Raw genomic sequence first — 23058 nt, 5'->3', positions numbered from 1 at the left:
TACCTCTAAAATTCAGACAGTGTAAAAAATTCTGTATTGAAAATTTAGATAATACAAAATCTCTGAAAATATGAAAAATTTTGAGAAATAGAAAAGTTTTGGAAATTGATAAAATTCTTAGAATTTCAGATGGTGCAATCTCTTTTCTGATTATGTTCTTCTGTTACTTTGTCAATTTTTAAGATTATTGTAATTCAAGCATTTGCTCTTTCAACAGATACGACACGATGCAAATTGCAATAAAGTCAGCGCTTTAAATTTCTGCGTTCTCTTTTAAACTTACAATTTTTCTCACTTTACGAGAATAATTTCGACAGTTGATCGACAGTTGAATCGCCAATAAGGCTAATCAAAGTTTGAGCGAAGCACACTTGTGAGATTTGGAAGCTGTTTTTTTTTTCCATGACGATAATACGTCAGTTGATATTTTCAAGTAAATCGGACGTGCTTTCGTTAGACGAGAGCTTTCATTATGACGCAGGAATGCGTGCGCAATTCACGTAAGATTCACACACACACACACACACACATTTATTTTACGTTAGCGCGCATGCACCTACCGAGTTGATACTTGGTAGACATGACAGGTGCTCGTCTGCTCTTCGACGATTACGTTCGATCGAGAAAACATCCCGAGGGCGAACCCTTTAATTGGGGAATAGTTGATCGATTCATTATTTTATCACGAGGCCTGCTCCTTAGGCTTCCTCTGAAAAATTGAGGAATATTGTGAATGAAAGTATGAATGCGCAAGAAGCAGAGGTGAGCAGCTTATCGAAGCTTTTGCAATCATGCTTATCAATGTTGTATACATCAGATAACAATTCTGAAAGAAATGCGCGCCTTTATATGCCTTTTATTTATATTGTGTGACAAGACGAGAATCTCTTCTTTCATTAATCTCTAAACGGAATATGATGTCAAACACACACACACACACACACGCACGCACGCACACATATACGATATAAAGTAAATAAACAAGGTATTTTTTGCACTTAGGTGGAGAACCTTAAGCAGCAAGGAAATGCATGTGTTAGGGAGAAAAAGTATCAAAAAGCAATGCTTCATTACTCACACGCAATTAAGTTAGACCCAAAAAATTATTCTCTCTACAGCAACAGATCCTTTACCCTCTTAATGATGGAACGGTATCGTGACGCCTTGAACGATGCTCTTATGACTATTCGACTAAAACCTGACTGGTCGAAAGTATGTAAAACAACACTCCTATATACATACAAATTCAAAAATTAATTTTTTTAAGTCTTAATTTTAAAGCAAAGATCAAATATATGTCAATATGTATTTGTTTCAGGGTTACTTTAGGAAAGGCGAGGTTGAACTGAAATTGTCCTCCTATAATGAAGCGCTTGAATCTTATAACAAAGCTCTGTCCTTGCAACCAAACGAGCCTAAGATTTTAGAAGCGATGAACAAAGCGTCTAGGTCATTGATTAAAGACAGAAGAGGTACTTGGTACAGAGTTATTTTGGAACTATGAAAATTGGAACGTAATAAAATAATGTTTCACAGCTGATCAACAAATTCCTTGGCTTGGAGCTGGCGTTGGTATTATATTGGGAGTTACAGTTGTAATCGCCGACTATGTTTTTACAAACAAGCCTACTCTAACGGTATTGAGTCGTACTTAATATTTTTTAATTATCAATTTCAAAATGATACGTAATTAGATTATTGCTATAATATGCACGATATAATAATTCTGTATTCTGCTGCAGCATCCTCTGTTGATGGCGTTGCTAACGATGTCTGTAGCTATGATTGGTTTTGGCATCGCAAAGGGACTTCGTTACTTCCTAAAACACCAAAGAAAGTCAATGATAGGAGACTTTTCTCACTGCTTGTTAGAAGAGGCCAACGAATTGGATGATATCTATGTGAAAGAAAGCACAGATACAAAGAAAAAAGTGCGGTAAAGTACAAACGTAGCAACGAGTCCGTAAAGAAAAATCACAAGTGTTTTTGATAATTTATTTGAATCCACTTTCAATAATTTAAATTAAGAAATAACATAACGTTTCAATGTTATTGATATATAAAGTAACAAATGGATAAAACTAATATTTGACTATGACAACTGTCGTTGAAGGTGTTCTTCATTGTGATAAAAGTGATATATTTTATCATATTATACATATTATATTATTTATATATTATTTTTAATTTTACAAAAGAATGTGTAAAACGATATTTACATTGAAAATGAATTAACTCTTTATTAAATTTATACGTTTCTTCACAGTATGTGATGAATAAGTTTAATAGTTTGTATCTACAAACTGCAAAAGATAACTGCGATGAAACATAAATTAATAATTGATACATTGTTAGTATACTTAATTATCATGTGACGAAATATGAATGTATTCTCTAAGAAGTAGCATTTGTTCGAAATGCTAATAAGAATTTCATATTTGCATCACATTCGCATTCCTTATAACTTAGAAACTTGATAAGAAACATTGTCTTTCGTCATTGATTCTTATACAACGAAGTATAACGGTGACAGCTTAACATTAAGATAATACGCCTGCATGCACGCGCGCGCGCGCGTGTGTGTGTGTGTGTGTGTGTGTGTGTGTGTGTGTGTCGTATGTTTTTCTACTTTCTGCACTTTATAATAAATCAAGCGTGATTGTAGAGTATCTTTTAAAATTGAGGATTAAATCCCCGATTGGGATTATTTAAAATGGAATACTTAAATATATCTATTTAAATTTTCTGCATTGCAGTAACTTAGTGGACAAGTTTTCCAGTTGAGCCTGAAAAGAGACTAAAGATTCTACTTATAGTCTTATATATATATCTGTTCATAAGTATATCTCTGTAAAGTATATCTCTGTAAGCATTTATAAGTACACTTGAACTATAGGTATACTTATATCTACTTATAGTTCATAAGTTATCGACGATATTTGTTCACGATTTAAATGCACCAACGTCTCATTACACACGCAGCTTGTGAACTATGAACCGCGATTTACGATATCGCATACCTAATAAAAGTAAAATTAAAAACAGTATCGATAAATATTACAGCCTGATTCTTAAAACATCCTTTGAAACTTGTCGTTTTGTGTTTCACTCGCATGCAACTGAATTGCGCAATACGGGAAAGTAACATATGGCAAAAATATGCGCGGTGCAACGGGGCGAGAAGTAAAAGGAGATTCACCGAGCGGTTTCAGGTCGGACGTTTGGATCATTTGCGAAGTGGTGTCTTAAAGTGCAAACAGGAAGGGAAGCAATGATAATGTGGGAATTAACTGATCAGAGCTAATTAAGCTGCTATCAGCTAAAGAAATCAATAATCAATGTAAACTCAGACAACACATATGTCTAAAAGATGTCTTTTTACAACGTCTCTCTCCATTCGTGTTATCTGGGAGAGTATTGAATAATGTAAAATGGAATAAGTTGCTTAAAGAAAAATATCTGTTCAACCTCAATAAAAATCAATAACATCTTTCTACAGTAGTGTATAAGTAGTTTTAGAATAATCGTTATCGAATAGAAACGAGAGAATTGGCACACTGTATTTTAATTTAATTTAATTGACAAAATAATACTGATAAATTCTATTCTTGCGTCCACTAAATGAAATGCACTGTCTGCTTTTGAATAGTTTTAGAAAACGTTTTCTGTTCCTTCACATTTTTATTTTTACATTTTTAAGCATGTCTAGTGCCCTCCCCCCTCCCCTTCTCTCATTTGTATTTTTTTTATACGATCCTGGCATGTAATTACTCTCTCACGCGTGCATATTATCGCGGTTCATAGCATAGACACAAGAAACAACTGGACCGCAACTCGTGTAGAGCGTGGCAAACAAGGGGAAACAATGCGCATGATATTAATATTGTATTAAACGTAAAAAAAAGTACAATATTAAGAATATGAAGAACGATTTGAATCACGCAAGTTGGTCGTATTTTCACATCCATTGGCAACATTTTTCAGCTGTTTTGTTGTACGAAAAAAAAAAAAAAACATGTTGTCGAGTTATGTTTGAACTTGTGTTTCGTTCTCACGGCCACTAGCTCCTAAAAAATATACAGTGCTTCAGAAATCACGTATGGCATAGTTAATCAGATTCCATCTGATTACGTCTTTCCCGTTTTGCTTAAATAGATTAGCTTCCTCTTCTTCTTCGGTATGCCGTATCAAGTTCCCCTGGCGTTGGCTATCATTCCAGAAAGAGCTGTTTTGCAACTAAATAACTTGGCGATAGAGAGAGAGAGAGAGAGAGAGGCAACCCGACTATTTTTTGTACGTTCATACTCGAGTAAATTCGAAGTAACGGTCAAAAGAGAATGTTTACAGGAATGTGCTCATTAAATCGCGATAATATGATAATATCGTACTAGGATCACGCGATAAGATAAGCATGCCTATAAGGCCTATAATAAGAATCCAATCAGCTGTTAAACGATGAAATTACACGAGTACTAAAATTCTATGACTCGTGACCTCAAAAAGTCCTACTCCGAGGAACTTGAACTTTCGAAAATTAGCGAAGCATGAATCATCACTTCGAACATTGCTGTAAGATTTATTATTGCAATAAGTTTAAAACAAATATCAGTATGATAAATTCCCTTTGAGATCCTATAAAGGATTGAGATGGGTTTATTATTGCCGCTCGCATTCTCAATCTTTACGAACGATCGCCGTGCAAATTGCACGATTACAGGCGCAACTACAATGCGCGGGGGAGTTACATTCATGAAGAATACGAGAGTTGTATTCGTAAAGCGAGATAAGTCGACGATTGGTCGCGAGCTTCGTTTTTCGCGAGAGATAAGGCGCCGCGTTCTCCTTCCCGACGTTCTTCCCTCTTTCGCGATTTCGCAAAGCAACAAAGAACTCCCCACCGTTTAGGGTCCACTTTCCTCGATAGTTTCACGTACTCGCAGGGCAGCGTTCGCCTCGATATATTAAATCTTGCGCGTTTCGCGTACGAACAAAATGGCGTGTGTCCCAAGTATTCCCCCCCGCATGGTTTTTCTCTGCGTAGGCTCGCAGGCCGGTCCAGTTATATCTCACGTTCGTAGCTCGCGTGGTAAACGTGTGACCACGGACTGAGCTCTCAGCTCTGTTTGAGAGCTCGACTCGGTCACTTGGACGTATGGACGTACGTACATATGTATGTACGTACGTGCGTGCGCGCGCGAGCGCGTGCTGCCGCGTCACTTGACGCGCGCACCGAAGATTCTTTATTGCCTGCGATGATGCGCGAGAATCGCCAATGATAATGTAATCTACAGAAATAGACAGTTTAATATTCGCAAACATCCCGTCACGATTTACGAGCAAGGGGTACGATCGCATCGCCGCGAGGGATACGGCACTGAGGGGGGGGGCTCGCAGGTGTCCCAGGTTGGTGCGAATTCGCGACGAGTGCCATTTTTCGCTGCATCATTGGATCATCATCCGTTCTCGCGAAGTAGAACGAGGTAGAGAATATTCCTCTTTGGCAAAAAGATAGCGTTTCGACGGAAATCTCGCCAACCCGGATCTCGTCTCTCGTACACCGAGAGGAAGTCGACGAGAAAAGGAGGGTCAGACGAGGCTCGAATAATCCCGGAGCCGCTGCTTCGAAATCGTTAACGTCACTGTGCACGAGTGCTCTCTCTCGCGCATCGCGTAGAGACGAGCGCCACGACGACAATGCTGAACGTTGCTGCGATCGAACGACGTGGCCGGAAAATCGCGTTCTCGCCTCGCGCAAAAAGATGGCGGCAAAAAGATGGCGACGAACGTCATCTCTCTCGACTCGACCACCTCGAGACGCCTCGCGGACGAACGTTCGCGGCGAGCACGAGTTCGAGACGACGAAGAAGGCTCCGAGGGGTTAGGGTGTCGGCGGATACGGAGTAGTCGCGAAGAGAGCGAGCCCGCGATTTCGTCTCGCGCGGACCCGTGGAAACCAAGTTCCTCACCGGACGAAGGGCGTTCCGCGACGACGCTCGAACGATGAAACGAGAGAAACGTGGCTGCCAGGACGCCCAATGCGATTAGCGTCGGCGTCGGCGACAGCGGTGCCGGCGGCGGCTGCTGCTGTTGCTGCTGCTGCTGCTGCTCACGGCTCATCCGTCGTGACTGCGCATGCGCGCGCGCACGCGCAGCGTCCCCTCGATGCACGCACGCACGGCTCTATGACCGATAAAACGGGATGTTTTGCCACCTCCGAATTTAACAAAAATATATTTTTTCAGAATTCTCCTTTCTCCCATATTTTCTTTTATTTTCAGCCAAATAAATATATTATTAAAAAAAAAGAAGTGTAACGTGCGTATTGCTTTCATACATTGAGTTTTTCAATAAAGTTATTTTACTGTCCCCTGTGGCATCTTCTTTTATTTTAAATAAGCAACTTTTTCTAGTACAAAATATTATATAAAAAAAAAAATAGATATTTCCACCGTTGCAAACCTGAAGGAGTTACGAAGCTATCGAGATGACGAGTGAGTTTCTTCATAACGTGATTTCTTTCATCATTTTTGTTACGAGAGTATCATTCTCAGCTGTTATAGGAAAATGTAACTCGACTATGGGAGTCTCACCTTTTTTTTAGACGCAATTTTCCTATATGGATTAGGAGAGCCGACTCCTGCTTCCTCGCGCTACGGTCAAGAGCATGGTTTTCGCAACCGACTATCTCCGAGTCCAACAAAGTTGATCCTCAAGTGTATATCGTAACAGTTCTCTCATCTCTCCTCATTCGCCGTCGGGACCGCGAAAGTTCCCGCGCGCCTCATTACAACGCCCCAACGTAACTTATTAATAACGCGTGGCGAGCGAAGGACGAAGTTCACGACTCGTCGTTGCGCTTTACAGTAATTGCACAAAGCCTCGCGCCACGGCGCAAAGAGGCAAAACGTAATCCACCATGAAGACACCTTCCGTTATTCGCTCCGCTGTCCGCCGGGTGATTAACCGGTTAAAAAAATTCCTAGGGCGAAAAAGTGCGGATCGTGCCGAGGACCGCGCGCTCGCAGGTGCGAGTGTTGAGGGAAATATCAATCTCTTCCGTTCTCTATCGTACATCCAATTGTCGCATCGCGCATCAAGTTTCGTAGAACGTTTTGTCTTAAATTGCAAAGGCATTACTAATGCGAAATGACGTGTTTTCTTCAACAGTTAACGCGCGCGCGCGCGTGCGAGAGAGAGAGAGACAGAGAGATTCCTCATCGTTATCTGTCGATCGGAACTGATCTATAGATTCGAGACTGTCGGTGACTTTTTTAGCGCGGACGACAGAGCTGTGAAGCGCAGGACGATGCGCTTAATCCTGTCACCCCAAGGTACCCCGCGTGCAGCCGGCTCTGGCCACGGTTCGCACTACTTTTCCATCGTACCCCACCCGGGTGGCGTCGTGTGTACGGGCTGGTAGTCGCTGATTGGCGAACGACGACCGCCGGGGGCATCGCGACACGAAGCGGGGCCCTCTCGGCGACTGGGCGCATCTATCAATGCGCAATCGCATCGGAGCTGTAGACGGAGTCAGGGAGGTCTACCGAGACGAGGAGTAAACACGGTGGCTGGTCCGCGCGCAGCACGGCACACGGTCATCGAGAGGCGAGGAGTGGGCGGTGGAGGGAACCTGGAGCGGGAAAGAGAGAGAGAAGGGAGACGTAGTGGGAGAAAGCGAGAAAGAGGGAGAAAGAGTGTGTGTGAGAGAGAGAGTGAGCGGACGATACGAGCCGTGTGCGTGCATGCGTGTGAGCGAGCGAGCAAGAGAGAGAAAGAGAGAGAGAGAGACAGACGTGAGAAGCGAGATAGAGCGAACGAGTAGGCCAGCGAGACGATCACGATGTACGGAGGCGAGCACAAGCGGCCAGGGGCACAGGGCTGAGGGCTGAGGGCTCGACGGGGGCCTCGATTAACGTTCACGGGCCGGCCGCGGCGCAGCCAGCGAGCGATGGAGCAGCCCAAGACTCCGACGTCCCGGCTGTTCAACGTGACCTGCATCGAGAACAAGGACGAGCTGGAAGAGGTAACATAAATATTTGAAATAGTCACCGAATACGTATCGGGTGCGAGGGCTCCGCCATTGTTGCGACGGTCGCGCACGTTGGCGAACGCGCGGCGCCACATGCGAAAACGCGCCTTTTCGCGCGGAATTCGAACACTTTCCTGAAGAAGGGCGACACGAGCTTCTTCATCCTTTCGCTTTCCCGTCCCTTACGATGCTCTCCTGCTCACTCGAACCTACAAATCTTTTCCTTCTCGGGCAGTCTGCCACAGCTGCAATTGCCTGCACCTTTTCGATGCATCTGACTGTTTTACCCAAAATATCGCACTTTCGCCTTTTTTCACGCATCCTTTGCTCTCCCTCCCATTCCGAGGCGATTCGATGGCGACATGTAATTTTTCTCAATTATTTCGCGTGGAAATTGTTTCTCTTTGTGCGCTCAAAGGCAACTTGTTCCTGAAAGAAAGCACTGAATAGTGAATTGACATCATCTTCTATTTTTATAGAGATTTTTGTTTCACTTAGGATCAAACGAGACGATATGTGTTTTCAGAAATTCGAGAGATGCTACTCAACGTTCCAAAATCTGATTGCGGGACTTTCTGAGAAGGAGATCCACGATACATTGAATAATGTCATGTGCAAGGAGAAGACGTATGAAGATGTTTCCCTGGGTTTACTAATGATGATCTTGACAGATCCGCAGAATGCTGCCAAGAGTTATAGAGACTTGACATTGATCACGCGAGATGGCCTAGGCATTGTGATGGCCCATCTCAATCAATTAGTACTGGACAAATATTTGAGATTCAATGATGTCACCAGGAACCAGTTACTGTGGTTGCTAAGGGAAATGATAAGGACTAGTGTAACTAATGTGGATAATCTTTGTTTGAGTTTATTGAGGCATGCGGCAGGTGGGGATATTTCCCCGAGGAACTTGTGTCTAGTTGACACTCTCTTAGATATTTTTCAAGAGAATCGAACGTGGTTGGACAAATTTCCTCTTTTAGTAGCATCAATTGTGTACACATATTTACGGTTAATAGAAGACCACAATGCACCTCATTTGGCTGGTTTGCGGCAAAAGGAAGTGACCTTCACGGTATCTCTGATAAGGGAGCGAATGGCGGACTGCCTGGCCATCGGAAGGTACGCACACCAATGGGTGATTAGAAAGCTGCAAACTACGAACATTAGACAAGTTAATGCGATCAATTATATTTTTCAGAGACTTCATTCGTTTACTGCAGAACGTCGCGAGAATACCAGAATTTGAAGCACTGTGGAAGGATATATTACTCAATCCAAAAAATCTTTGTCCAAATTTTAGTGGAGTTCTTCAGTTATTACAAACTAGAACCTCCAGAAGATTTTTGCAATCTCGTTTGACACCGGAAATGGAGAGAAAGCTTGTGTTTCTGACGAGTAACGTCCGTTTTGGAAATCACAAGCGTTATCAGGATTGGTTTCAGAGGCAATACTTGGCAACACCTGAATCTCAATCATTGAGATGTGATCTTATTCGATTCATTGTTGGAGTTATACATCCCACGAACGAACTGCTGTGCTCCGACATTATTCCGCGATGGGCAGTAATAGGGTGGTTATTCACAACGTGCACTTCCACTGTGGCTGCCAGTAATGCGAAGCTAGCTCTGTTCTACGACTGGCTGTTCTTTGAACCTGAGAAAGACAACATCATGAACATTGAGCCAGCGATTCTTGTTATGCACAATTCAATGAGGTCTCATCCACCTGTCACTGCCACACTTCTAGATTTTTTATGCAGGGTGAGTTGTGTTTATGTCATGTAATCGTCATTCACTTCTTTTTTTCATTGCAAAATTCTACAAAATTCTACGATATTTACAGATAATACCAAACTTTTATCCCGTGCTAACGGATAAAGTGAGAAACGGCATATTTTCATCATTGCGACAAATTTTGGAGAAACGCGTTTTGCCTAGTTTATACCCGTTATTCGATAGCCCGAAACTCGATCGAGAATTGAGGAGCAAGATACGGGAAACCTTCAAAGAATTCTGTCTACCAAACTCAGAACCTGGTAAAATACTCTATTAGCATATTAATCTTATCTCATCTTATCACATTATGAAAAAATATATCTGGTAAAATTTGTCTAAAAGAATTTGTCCACGATGCTATACGTCGATGTGAATTTTCACTTAAAGATAAATTACTAAAACTTTGTACGTGGGCAAGTAACTTGGATATAAATTTTAGACAAAAGATCTCATTTTTATGTTATTTCATATTTTTATTATTTTATATTTTTATTGCTAATTGCTAAATTCACATTGATTTAATTTTAATCTTAACATTTCGTGAATGATATGCTAAATCATTAATTTGAAGAAATTTTATGAAAAAATTTTATTTATTATAAGGTTTAAATAGCTCTTTTTTTGATAAATATTTAACAATTATTTTGATATTTATACTCGAGAATTCTTAAAACTTAAAATGTGTAATAATTAAATTGATGTAGTAATTAATATATAATTTTTAAAACAAGATTTATTATTATAAATTTAAAAAATATTTTAATAGGAGTGAGTTTAATATTGCACATTTATTATTCATACTTTTCACTAAAATGTATGATACAATTTAGAGAATTTAAATTTAACATTAAATTTATTTAAGTGTGGAAATCTCTCTTGGAGAATTTTAGGAATGGGAAATTTAAATTGAAAACGTGAATGCACTTTTAACATTGTGGACACAGCTATGTTTTGATCATGACAAAATTTGTTTATTAGGCTAAAAGCCTTATTAATGCTGTTTAAATTCCAAATTAAATATTATGTGCTCTATAGTTTGGAATTATTTTCATTTTTTATATTAGAAGGAACTAAGGATCCAACATAAATGGAATAATGAACAAAGAATAAGGAACAAAAGGAACAGTTCAATATGTTGAATAAGAAAAGTTTTATATGCTTCTTTTTAACATATTGAACTGTACCTTTACTCATTTCCTATTGCCTGTACTTTTAATTATGCATTAGACTTATAGTGATATATAATCAGTAAAAGACACTAAAAGGTATTATTACTAAAAATTATTATTAAAAACTAGAAACACTATAAAATTAATGTGCTTATGTGATACGATAAGCTTGCTGAGAGAAATATGATAAAAGTATTTTAACCATTCTAAAACTTTACCAGGCATTTGACGAGAAGGTACCTGATCATTAAAAAAATTGTATATATTTGTTATGCATATTAAATAAACTGGTGATTCCACAATTGTTCAATATCGCATTCGTCAAATAATAAAATAAAATTTTGTATAATTTGGATGCTACGCTAATAACATAAGATACTACAGTTTGTTTCAAGGATTAATAAACTGAAAAAAATACATTTCTCGTCACATACTGTGCATTTCCGCGCAAAAGTTTATTAGAAACAGGTCGGAAGTCAGAATCCTTATAAAATTTAATGTTAAAATTGTAAAATGTAATGTTAGACGTTGAAGTTAAAATAATATTAATTCAGAAATTAAAATTTTTTAGAACCTATTAACTCTTTCAGTGCTGAATAGAATCATTGCATCAGCCACTGAACAATCATTAGTAAGTGACTGTTCAAGAAAAACAGTCACATACTAATGATTGTTTAGTGGCTGATGCAGTGATATGAATTAAAATAATGAGACTTAAAAGTAACAAATTGCAAATTGATATTTTTTAGATTTAATTTTCATATAAATTTGGTTAAAACACTTTTTTATAATTAATTATATTATTTCTATTTATTCATTGATGCAGAGAATCATTGCTCTAGTGACTCTACTTTTAATTTGTGCATGCGCGAAATACTCTGCAATCCGTGGTGCATTTCAGTTTTGATTTAATACTTTTTTTCACTATTAATCCGTAATGGTCACCCAAGGTCTTTTGGACCCCACGCTAATTTTAAGGATACACAGTCCAGTCAAAATTGAACAACCTTCTATAAAACTATTTTTTATCTGAAAGTATACTATTTTGAGAATACACCTCTAAATTTTTGTTGCATTATTTCAAAAATTAAAAATTTTATGAATATTTTTGTAAAAAGTCAAATTTTGCAGGTTTTTTATTTGAATTTTTTCATTATATTAAATTCTAATTAAAAAAATTATTGGATGATAAAGAACGGACCTCAAGGTATGTTCAGCAAAATTTTGGCGACGAAATATCAAAAAAAGTTGGCAAATGGCGACTGATTGGACCCATGTGACCGTTATGTTATTATTTGGAGGTATAACTTTTACGGGTTAATGTCGAATAAATATGCTTGTAGTATTTATGGTACTTGATTCAGCGTAAATTTGCAGCTTTTATGATGCACCATTGCTGAACGTATTTATATATCCAACATTGAAATATTCACCATCTGTGGTACTGAAAGGGTTAAAATTATAATAAGTAAAAATGTTGTGAGTTTTTTTAATATGATTGGTTTGTACATTCAGATTTAGCAAGAAAGGGCAAGAATCAATCTTATCATAGAATCTTACAACAGTTGCAAAGCTACTTTTTCTGCTGAATGCAGTTTATCTAGTTAGGTTTCTATCTATCATCTAGTTAGATTTTTTTAGGAATTTTTTTTCTAAATATGACAAATCTGACGATTCACTTTCAGCTTTCAGCACATTTATTGCTTACTAACTTTTCACATCGTGTCCTTAAGCAGGTAATAAGGTTCTGAAATATTCAGGTAAAATGGAAGAGCTCAACAAGGAGCACAATCCAGGAACTGTAATAGAGAATACTACAAATTCTACGGTGGAGAATAACCATGTGGCACAGGATCCAGAACCAGCGTTCAGTGACGAAGAAGAGGAGTCTCCTCTTAGGTTAGTTATATCTGTTACATCAATTATAAATGCAATATCTATTATATATATATATGTAGCGTACATTAATTTTTTTATGGAAGAATTATAGCTTAAAAGAACTTTGATTCATCAATACATTCGCAATTTGTATCAAAAAATTAAACTTGATATTTCAGAGATATAGATTTAATTTTATGTATTTGTTTGTATTTTAGAATAGTGACGAAAGTGGAAGATGAAGAGGACGAGGAGGATGTACCGTTGTCTACGGTTAAATTGAAAAACGAGCAAAAGAACGCAAACTGTGTTGTTAAAAAAGAGGATATCACGTCGCATTTGCGTCTTATATTGGAGCCGGAGGAGCTGCGAACTAGCATAGAAACATTGCATATGGAGACTGATAATGAGTCGAGGTGCCAAACGATGGAAAGAATAGTACAAATGGTCGTGGAGGATGAAATAGATGCAGAGACGATACCTGCGTTAGCGTCCTGCATATCAACTATCTTATCGTCGCAAATCACGGCACAGATCTTTCCGTCGGATAATTTGAACGAGGAAGCGCTGGCTGATAGTATAAGCACGCCGTTGTTTGTTATGTTTAGAAACCAATTTCAATTATGCAAAGAGGAAGATAATAGGCGAAAGCTTTTGGCCAGGGTATTGGCAGAAATGCAGTCGGTTCAATCCAGGATAGGTTACCTCCTTCTCTATTTTTTAAAAGTCTGGGGCAGAGAAGAGGGAAAGAGAGAAGGCGAACCAAGGTTAGACGAAAAGTATGACATATTTAACGAACAAAGAGTAAAAACAAATAGTGTAACCTTTCAACTATTCCATTTCAGCAATGTTCTAAACGATGTCAAAGCATCAGTATACAAGGACTTTTGCGCGCAGAGAGAAAAAAAATTAGACGCGTGTTTGGTATCAGATTTAAAGGTACGTGTACACAGATATAAGAATAAATTAAATATTGTATTTATATTCAAAGTTATAGTTCTAACCTGTTGCTTGCTTTTGTTGCAGCTTTGCCACGAAGACAACATATTTATGTTGTGTTATCTCGTGCCCGACGTGTATACAGGATTTCAAAACGTTGCCCTCGGAAATGTTCAATTGTTGCATCTGGTCGTGTCCACTGTGGACTCGTATCAGTTGCAGGATCTAGTTTGTCAAATAATGCAAGGTCATTTAAAGATGTTGAAAAAGGAATCGTTCACCGCGCTATTGACAGCTAGCTTAAACTGGGAAACATTTGAGCAGTACTGTTTCTGGCAGCTCATACTCGCACACGATTTTCCCATCGATTACGTACTGCCGGTTTTGCCGAAATTACAATTTCGTAATCACGCGGAGGCGCTTACCTCAATCCTGTTGATGCTTAAGCGAGAAAAGTGAGTTAGAATAATTACTAGACACAAAGCTTAATGTAAAATAATTTATTATATGACTTTATATTTGAATAATGCATTATAGGCCAACGTTGGATCTTTTACGACAACTATTCGCCCGGCAGAGCGTTGACGATGATAAGTTTGTCGTATCCGCGCTACGCTACTGGTGTCGCGACTACGAAGAAAAACTCGGTGAGCTGCTTGCGAACTTGCTTAGCACCCGTTACCCTGCAACCAGTCCAAACAAACGGAAACGTTCTGGAGCTAAACAAAATCAACAGTCTGGTCCTCCTACCGGCGAACAGGTTCTCGGTCATTTAGATCAATTACGCCAACACTGTATGTCTTCCGCGGAATTGCAATTGTATCATTCAGAAGGAATGCAAAGGGCATTACAGCAAGCGCAGACAGCAGGTAGCGACTCGTTAAGAAAAAGCTACGGCGACCTATTTGCGCTTGCAGAAATTAATGAGGAGAATGAACCGCCACCACCGAGTAGTTCCGCGAGAAAACACACTGCTTCCTCCGGGGGAAGTGGTGTTAGTGGTAAGGGTGGCCACAGAAAAACCGGTGCTAACACGAGAGAAAGATCCAATCTGAAGAGACCACTTCCGCGATATCATATTGATAGTACCTCTACCAGTGAGGTGAGTTTTCTAAAAATTCTATTTGTATATAGATCATATAAAATAGACAATGTCTTATATTATACGACATATTCAATTATTATTGAAAAGTTGGCGATAAACGATTTTTTTTGTCACTTACAGGAAGAAGAAATTGTTAATCCAAAGCAAGCGAAAAAAAGAAAAAAGATCAATCCAGTGGGCTCGGACAGCGACTGACCACCCAGTGTCTTCATATGTCACATGGACCACGTCACGTGTGTGCAGCAAGCTAAACTAGCCTTAAGAATAGTAAGATAATATATGTATATATATACACACACACACACACACATACATACACATATATATATGTATGTATGTATGCGTGTATATGTATATGTATATATGTATATATATGTATGTATACATATAAATACATACATACATACATACATATATATATATATATATAATATCTGTTTAGTGCAACTTTGTACATATAATATGCTAAGAATGAATGCGGAGAGGTGTGTGCGTGTGCGTGTGCGTGTGTATGTGTGTGTGTATGTATGTATGTATGTATGTATGTATGTATGTATGTATGTGTGTGTATATATGTGTATGTATATATATATATATATATATATATATATATATATATATATATATATGAAAGTAAAATCTTTACTATGTTTCATATAAACATGTTGCTCAGAGCAACAGCAAAATTGCCAGACTCTGATTGTTATTGTTAAAACATTTTGTTAAAAATTGAAAATCACAGCGTATGAGAACTATTAATCGTATTTTTTTAAAAATACGATCTCTTGTTTTAAACATGTTTTTTACATCGATGAATACTAGTTAATATTTTTTCCGGTAAACTCGACAGATACAAGTGATACCAGATACCAAGCGGTATGTCAATTAGCCTATTTTCCTACGTTTTTTTTTTCGAAATGTATGCGAAATATATATTAGGCTACCGCTCATGTCTGTTAAATAGTTATCAAAAAGTAAAAGAAATACAACTTAAAATTGTTAAAGGTTTCTGTTTCTTCAGTGTAGTCATTAAATTATAATGTCGAGTAGGAAATTATGAATTTTTTGGGCAATATATATCAGAATAATGTTTTCATACTTCCACATTTGATAATGTAAATTATATCGCACTCCCTTTTTAATTTGTAAATGAATAAATGATGTAAATCTTAATCAATTATTGCATGTGTAAGATATGTACATATATACATATATATATACATATACACACATATCTTTATATATGTATACATATTAGGATATATGTATATACATACATATGATATATAAAGAAAAAAATATGTAAACACATTATAAGAAAGATTTACATGGTTTATTCTTGCTTGAGACATTACAATTGCTATGGCTGTGAAGAAATAGAAGCTGTAAAATATAACCGTTTTCTTCACAAGCATGAAAACGAGAAACAGAATCTGGCAACATTGCAAGGGGTATAGCAACGCAATATATCCCATTTGCATTTTTTTTTAATTGTGATTATCATTTTTATCTATTGTCTAAAATGTTTAAATGAAGATGTTTTCTTTTCTTTATGAAATCTTTTGTCAAAGGAATTGTCACGATTGGACATATTCGTTGCCATGACTCCAAATGCAATTCGAATGAGTTGTTAGTTAGAATTAAGGACCTTCTGCCGGAACGTCGAGACGTAATTCATGTATGTCACATTCCGGTGAGAAGCGTACAGTTTTACGACCAAATGTATTCACAGGGTGTTTACTACCAGAAAAAACTGAGAAAACTTGGAATTTTCAGGAAATTTACTTTTTATTCTTGAAAATCATATTTTTATGGGATTTTATTTATATTCAAAAAAATCTTTAAAATTTTACTTTTAAATTTCAATTTTTGTTCTCTAACAAAATAATTTCTTTGATCAATTTTTCTAGTTAATGCAAAATCAATCTGTAATAAATATGACGTATATAATACACGTACATAAATGCCTTAACATTTAAAGTTGCACGCTCCGTATCGGAGAAAACATGAAAAGGAATGAGAATACATGAAAAAGCATTTATGTTCCCATGTGTACATTCTCGTGCGACTCACAAATTTTTATAAAGAAATTATTGACAATAGAAGACAATACATTGTTCTAAATTAATGTTGTGTTTAATCCAGGGTTGAACGTTTACGCGTGAAATATAATTTATATTACGCGTGTACAATGTAAATTATGTATTTTACATGTCATCTATGTAAACAATAGATCCATAGAAGATTCAGATTTCATAAAAATAACAAAAGTTAATACTATTTCTTTATTTTTAATTTTTAACATATATTTTTATTTCATTAATAAAGTCAGATCTATTAACAATTTTATAATTTAATTACTTTTACTGTGATATTTATCTTAGTTTACATTGAATTGTCTACATAAAAAAAATTTGTATAAACATAATGTAAATAATACGTAAATTATCTATGTAATTTTGAAATTTATGATACAACCCTGGTTTAATCACCTTTTGAATTCTGTACTTTTGATAAACTACGTGTATTGCAGACATATATGTCACATTTAATTCTTTTTTCTTTTTAGTACTTGTTCAAAATTTTATTTTTAATATTTAAAATTTGAATAATTTTTCTTTGTGATTGTATTATTAAGGAACATTAATAGATAAATAATAAATTAAATGAATTTTAAAACTGCATTTAAAATGTTTTTAATTTTACTTGAAATTTTGAATAAAATTCCTAAAAAACCCAGAAATTCTCAGGGATTTCTTTTATAAAATTTGAGTAAACATCCTTCACTTCTCAAGTGCGCTCTCTTAATATGAGCACAATTATTCACGAGAGACGCAGGGATACTTTTTATAAAATGGTCCGCATGACGGAAGGTTATTAACTTTAAAGTAACGATCAGAGCGATTCAATGTTAACTTTAAATAAATTTCTTTTTTTTGTTTCAAATTTTATTAGAATGATTTAATTTTTGCGATTATAAACTGCGACACTGCGATATGACTTGTGTATTGTACTTTTGTATATCTTTTTACATCCTTATATCTGTAAATAGATATATATAAGGTGAAATTGATTCGCGCGGCGGTGATCGACTGCAGGCTCGATAAGTCGATCTCATCATTGTACAAGTATTTAATTCTCTTAAAAATATTCGAATGATTTTTTACACTGAATCGTTTGTCGTTTTATTATTGCATTCGAGATGTTTTTCTGAAATGTTAAAAAATTTATATTAAAAATACTACGGTACCTTCCAAAACAGAAAAAGAAAGAAAAAAAAACATTAAACACTTTTGTAAAACCTAAGTCTCGAAAACAAAGAGTATCAACATTTACTTACCAGTATAACGTACTATTTCTTGTAAAATTGTTTAATCCAAAAATCGATTGCATTATGCATCTTCTGATTGTGTGTTGTTACATATATACACACATGTGATATATGTTATATATACATACAACATGATGAGAATATGTGTATGTATGCATGTCTGAGAACACTATATTGTACATGATGCGATCAGCGGACTTGCAAACATTTACGCGAAATATATATATATATATATATATATATGCGGACTTGCAAACATTTACGCGAAATATATATATATATATATATATATATATATAATTTTTAGCATCCCTCTATGCCTCCACTTTCTTAATTTTTCTCGAAAGTACAAGTGCGCGAAATCATGTCGCTGATCAGAAAAAAAAACAACTCAAAACTTGTCTAAATATTCATACGAACGATTTGTATGAAGAATGAATGTGTATAATTTTTGGCGTGTAATGATAATGACGTTATTAGAATTTTTCTACTTGTATATAAGTAATTGCGATATAACAGAGAATATTTAAAAAAAAAAGATAATATCCGAGAAGAAAGAGAGATAGAGAGAGAGACAGAGCGCGCGCGCAGAATATGGAACATGCGATTTAGTTTGCGAAAAAAAAAGCGAATCTGTAAACATTTAATGTTTTTAACGATCTTGTACACACGGAAGAAACATGTAAATACATGGATTATCATAACGCGAGTATAAACATTTAATGTTTTTAACGATCTTGTACACACGGATTACACGTAAAATGTAAATACATCGAAAAATGATCGGAAGCAAACTTGTGATATCTTGTACTTACTTTCTCCTTCTCTCGATTCTCCTCCTTTCCTCAAGATTATATAAATATATCTTGCATCAATTAACAATAAATTATCATGTTGCAGTATTATAATGGTAATGCAAATATTTACCGTCTCTCTTTGTCCCGTTAATTATACTCGCATTATTGTTTCACGCGCTATAACATTTTTTATTTTATCAAAGAAATAAACGTAACGATTGTTTATTATGTCAATAAGCAATATTTCATTCGCGATGATTTCTTACTTGGGTTTAATTATTGCTTACGTTATATGCTATCGTGCAAAGTATATGTGGATGACGTCATGCGAATTCTGACGTTCTAAGAAAGCATGTAAAACTTATTGAAAAAACGATTTTATTCTTTGTCGCACACACTGAGAAAAAGAGAGGAAATTGGGAAAATTCAACTCGATGCGAGATAATAAGGAAAAATCATAATTATTAAAAATTTGTCACATATTATTATCGCTAAAAATGCAACGGAGAAAAATGGATTCTTATTTATTTCCTCAAGAAATGCGGATGCGTCATCATTAGTTACATGACATATCTTTTCCCTACATATAACGCATCGATCAAATCTTTTTTAGTTCGTCATTGTATTCGTCAGCAAGACGAAAACCGCGAGAATCATTTTTATCGCGACCAAGCTCAAATGAAGTATAACCACCTGTTTCTTTTCAAAGTTCACTCGACTTTAATATACGTCAAGAACACAATAAAGGACTGTATAATTTCACGAATTTATTCATTTCGGTAATGCATTGCAATTCGTACTCGTCTGTCTGTCGAGCATTTTATTCGGCTAATTTCTGGGCGAAGATCAATCGAAAGCAGTTTAGGAAATCGCTTTTATTATATTTTACAATCGCACTAAGCGCCTCAATTATCATAGATTAATCAATTTTTTTTTAACATAAAGACATTGTGAGCTCAATTCTACGCAATGTCAATTTATTAAAGGATAATTAGTCGATATTTAACTAATATTAAACGTCGCGACAAAAGCTGTCCGCTTCTATTGATCTCCGCGCACGTGTCGAGTGTCACCTAATTAAAGTAGAGAAATAGTTTTGTTTCGATTGTGCACGGGGGATTGTACTTTACATAGGTATATTTAAAGAGTCTGGATGTATACCGTGTGCGCTGTTGCGCGGCATACACCGTGCGTCTCATTATAATCGTTAATCACAATCGTCGAATATGTACAAGGATTCTGTACAGGGATTCGTGTTTGCCACTCGTCGTCACGCATACGCGCTATATCACGTAGAAATTCGGTTATTACATGTAGGTATCGCACTATATTTACGATGCAAAAAGATATTCGTTCATAAACTAGTTTATGCCACAAGTCGATGTCTTGAACAGCGACAGGCATCGTGACATTGATACTGACATTGACAAACTCCAGGAGACGGCTCCAAGTCCGACGTGTCGCATCGTCTCGCATGCATGGCAAATTACCACTCGATACATCGTAATTTTTCTCCGTTCAAATTAGATATTATCGAATCATTAACTAAATCAAGAATTTAATAATCTGCGCGATTATTAGTTTTACGTCAATAATCTGAAATAATGAAAGTTTGCGCTAATCGAGCCTTTAAAAGAACACGTATGTCGCAAGGACGATGCACCGAAGACGTCCTACATTTTTTTAAATGCCACTTAAACATCTCTTAGGTCTTAGACCCTCTGTATTTTTACATGGTTCGGGAGGGTAAATAAAAAGGAAATAGGATTTGTTTGAAGATACAACGATTGTACAAGTTTGAAATTATGTCTCGATGATCACATATCCGTTTACTAAAAAGCGTAATGCGATTTTTCGGTGAGTAGGCCAGACTAATCTTGATGTCCCATCACTTTATCGGCCGTCCACTTTAGGCGCGTTATAATCCTATATTTACGTAACTACAAGATCACATATACAAGGTGAATCTTAATTGTTCGTCAATATTTTAGAGATCAAGAAAGCCAAAATAACAAGCAAATGTTGTATGAATATTGGAGAAAGTCCGCCGTGTTAGGAATGTCCACCACTTTTTGCGCCGCGGTATTTTTCAAAACCGTAATACGCACAAAACTATAATCTATAATAAAACAGTCGAGTTGTATTAGAACGTAGCGTTTATCACAGCGGAGAACAAGCGTTTAAAATAGATATATTTTTTCAACTTATTGCAACTTGGGAGATAAAAGCTAAATTTGTTTCCCAGAGATATCATTTGCCTGGAGGGGCGTGCAATCAAGAATCACCCTGTATATCTAACATCACCGTTTGCGAAGGCTCTTCTCGTTTACTTTAGTGCGTATGCGAACCGCTCCGGTTGGATGGAACGCCGTTCCATCGTCAACGCGTACGCTCGTTGTATACACGTGATAAATACAAGTCCCATCCGCGTTCAGGGTATTACGCGTACGTACCGCGTAATCGGAGAATCGGGACTCGCGCACTCGCGAAATCGGGACGCGCACGTGCGAGATTAATATACATCGCTGATCCCGCTCATTCATAAACACGCGCGCACAAACACACATCGATTTTTCATTCCTCTATTTGTAATTCCGTTACAATACAGATTCGCGTATGCGTAATATGTACACATTTATCAGTCACACGGGCTCTAAGGCCGCCGAGAGTTTCCCCACTTGCGGCAGCTCTTCACGCCTTCCTTCCTCGCGAAAGGGTATGCAGAATACACATTAACGAAGTTCATGATTTTAACGTTTATTAAAGAGGGAAAGGCAAGTCTCTTTCTTTATTAGGATTATAGGCTTAGTAAATCACTTCGTATACAGTGGCCTTCTTGTCGCCGGATCCGGTCACAATGTACTTGTCGTCCGCGGAAATGTCGCAGCTCAACACCGACGACGACTCCTTGGACTGCAAAGTGTTACAACATAAAACTTAATCATATATGTACATAAAACTTATTAACACAGTACGCCGTTATTCAATTTACAAGTTGATTCACCGTTTAAAAAAAAAAATATCTCTATTAAGAATTTTTACTTTTAATAAAAAGTTCAATAAAAAAAGGGAGATAAAAAGAAAAAAAATGAAAAAAGAACAAAAAAAGGGTAGGTTGACCCAAAAGAAAGTGAAAATTCTTTATATACGCATAGCCTATGTCATACGAGCAAGTTTTAGCGACTCGTGTCCGAACAGAGATAAGAATCGAGAGAGTAAGAATAAGATAGAGAGAATGTAAATTATCATAAATAAATACTAGCCTACATTCGAATACTTGCCTGAAATATTGAAGCACCGTACGGTGTACGCCACGCGTTCAGCAAATTGTCCTTGCCGGTTGAGACGAACCACTTGCCGCAGGAGGCGAAACGCAGCGAGAGCACGCAGGAGTCGTGCAGATGCAGCTGGTACTTGTCGGACTTGGTGGCGTGGAGTACCTCGACGTTCGAGTTCTCCATTCCGACGGCCAGCCACTCGCCGGTGGGACAGTAACCGAGAGAGAATATCTGCGAGGTGAAGTCGTGTTGCTGCAGCTGCCTACCCTCGCGAAGGTCCCAGGAGCGCACGGTGTTGTCGAGACCGCCGGTCCACAGTTTCGATCCGTCGGCGGAGATATCGATGCAAGACGCGCCGTCCGTGTGACCCTGGAACTGCCTGACCAACGTCTGATTCTGCAGGTCCCACACGGCGATGTTGCCATCGCTGCAGCAGCTGAAGCAGACCTTCGAATCCGGCGAGATCGCCAGGGCGTAGCATGCGGGCGCCGACGAAGTCAATTCCGCTTTAATTCTGGGCGTGGGACTCGCTAAATCCCAGATGCTCAGCTGACTGGCCTCCCCACCGACTATCAAGGTCCTCCCGTCAGGTAGAAGTTTCACGGACCTGAAAGATCCAAGATGCCAATTTCGCTCGAATGTCTTCCATGTAATTAGCTTTAAGAACGTTTTCACAAATATAGTTGCTTTAATCTATGTAATAACTCTTCGGACTCGTTCCCTTTAAATAAAATTACTCTAGTTACTATCA

The 23058-nt window shown here is 37.3% G+C and overlaps 3 protein-coding genes across 13 annotated transcripts in view; 2 read left to right on the top strand and 1 right to left on the bottom strand.

Moving 5' to 3' along the window:
- Positions 1-350: 350 nt before the first annotated feature.
- On the top strand, positions 351-2759 carry LOC105194482 (hsp70-Hsp90 organizing protein 3). Its single transcript, XM_011159406.3, has 5 exons — positions 351-762; positions 1003-1212; positions 1319-1472; positions 1537-1637; positions 1743-2759. The coding sequence occupies exons 1-5, from the start codon at positions 742-744 to the stop codon at positions 1938-1940; spliced, it is 684 nt and encodes a 227-aa protein (XP_011157708.2). The 5' UTR covers positions 351-741; the 3' UTR covers positions 1941-2759.
- A 4746-nt stretch (positions 2760-7505) lies between these two features.
- Positions 7506-18162, top strand: LOC105194483 (integrator complex subunit 3). Of its 3 annotated transcripts, none has more exons than XM_011159408.3 (10): positions 7507-8023; positions 8556-9154; positions 9234-9795; positions 9878-10070; positions 12713-12878; positions 13076-13624; positions 13703-13796; positions 13884-14251; positions 14334-14898; positions 15022-18162. In XM_011159408.3, exons 1-10 carry the CDS (start codon positions 7949-7951, stop codon positions 15094-15096), a joined length of 3246 nt encoding a protein of 1081 aa, XP_011157710.1. In that variant the 5' UTR covers positions 7507-7948; the 3' UTR covers positions 15097-18162. The 3 variants fall into 3 exon arrangements, with proteins under 3 accessions (XP_011157709.1, XP_011157710.1, XP_011157712.1); XM_011159410.3 differs by having other exon boundaries at positions 7508-8023; positions 12740-12878; XM_011159407.3 differs by having other exon boundaries at positions 7506-8023; positions 12716-12878; positions 13076-13796.
- Positions 18163-19474: 1312 nt separating this feature from the next.
- Positions 19475-23058, bottom strand: part of LOC105194485 (protein groucho) — a 60935-nt gene continuing 57351 nt past the window's right edge. For 8 of the 9 annotated variants that reach the window (XM_026136662.2, XM_039457325.1, XM_011159413.3 and 5 more), the window contains 2 exons: positions 22311-22914; positions 19537-21942 (listed from right to left, as the gene is read on the bottom strand). In XM_026136662.2, the coding sequence (XP_025992447.1) occupies positions 21835-21942; positions 22311-22914 (712 nt within the window). In that variant the 3' untranslated portion in view covers positions 19537-21834. Of the gene's footprint in view, positions 21943-22310; positions 22915-23058 lie in introns of all 9 variants that reach the window. The other variant, XM_026136664.2, reaches the window with a different exon arrangement.

The sequence above is a fragment of the Solenopsis invicta genome, chromosome 14 (assembly GCF_016802725.1).
Source record: "Solenopsis invicta isolate M01_SB chromosome 14, UNIL_Sinv_3.0, whole genome shotgun sequence".
Lineage (NCBI taxonomy): Eukaryota > Metazoa > Arthropoda > Insecta > Hymenoptera > Formicidae > Solenopsis > Solenopsis invicta.
Note: the sequence above shows the minus strand (reverse complement) of the source record. Positions and strands in the feature narration are given on the sequence as shown.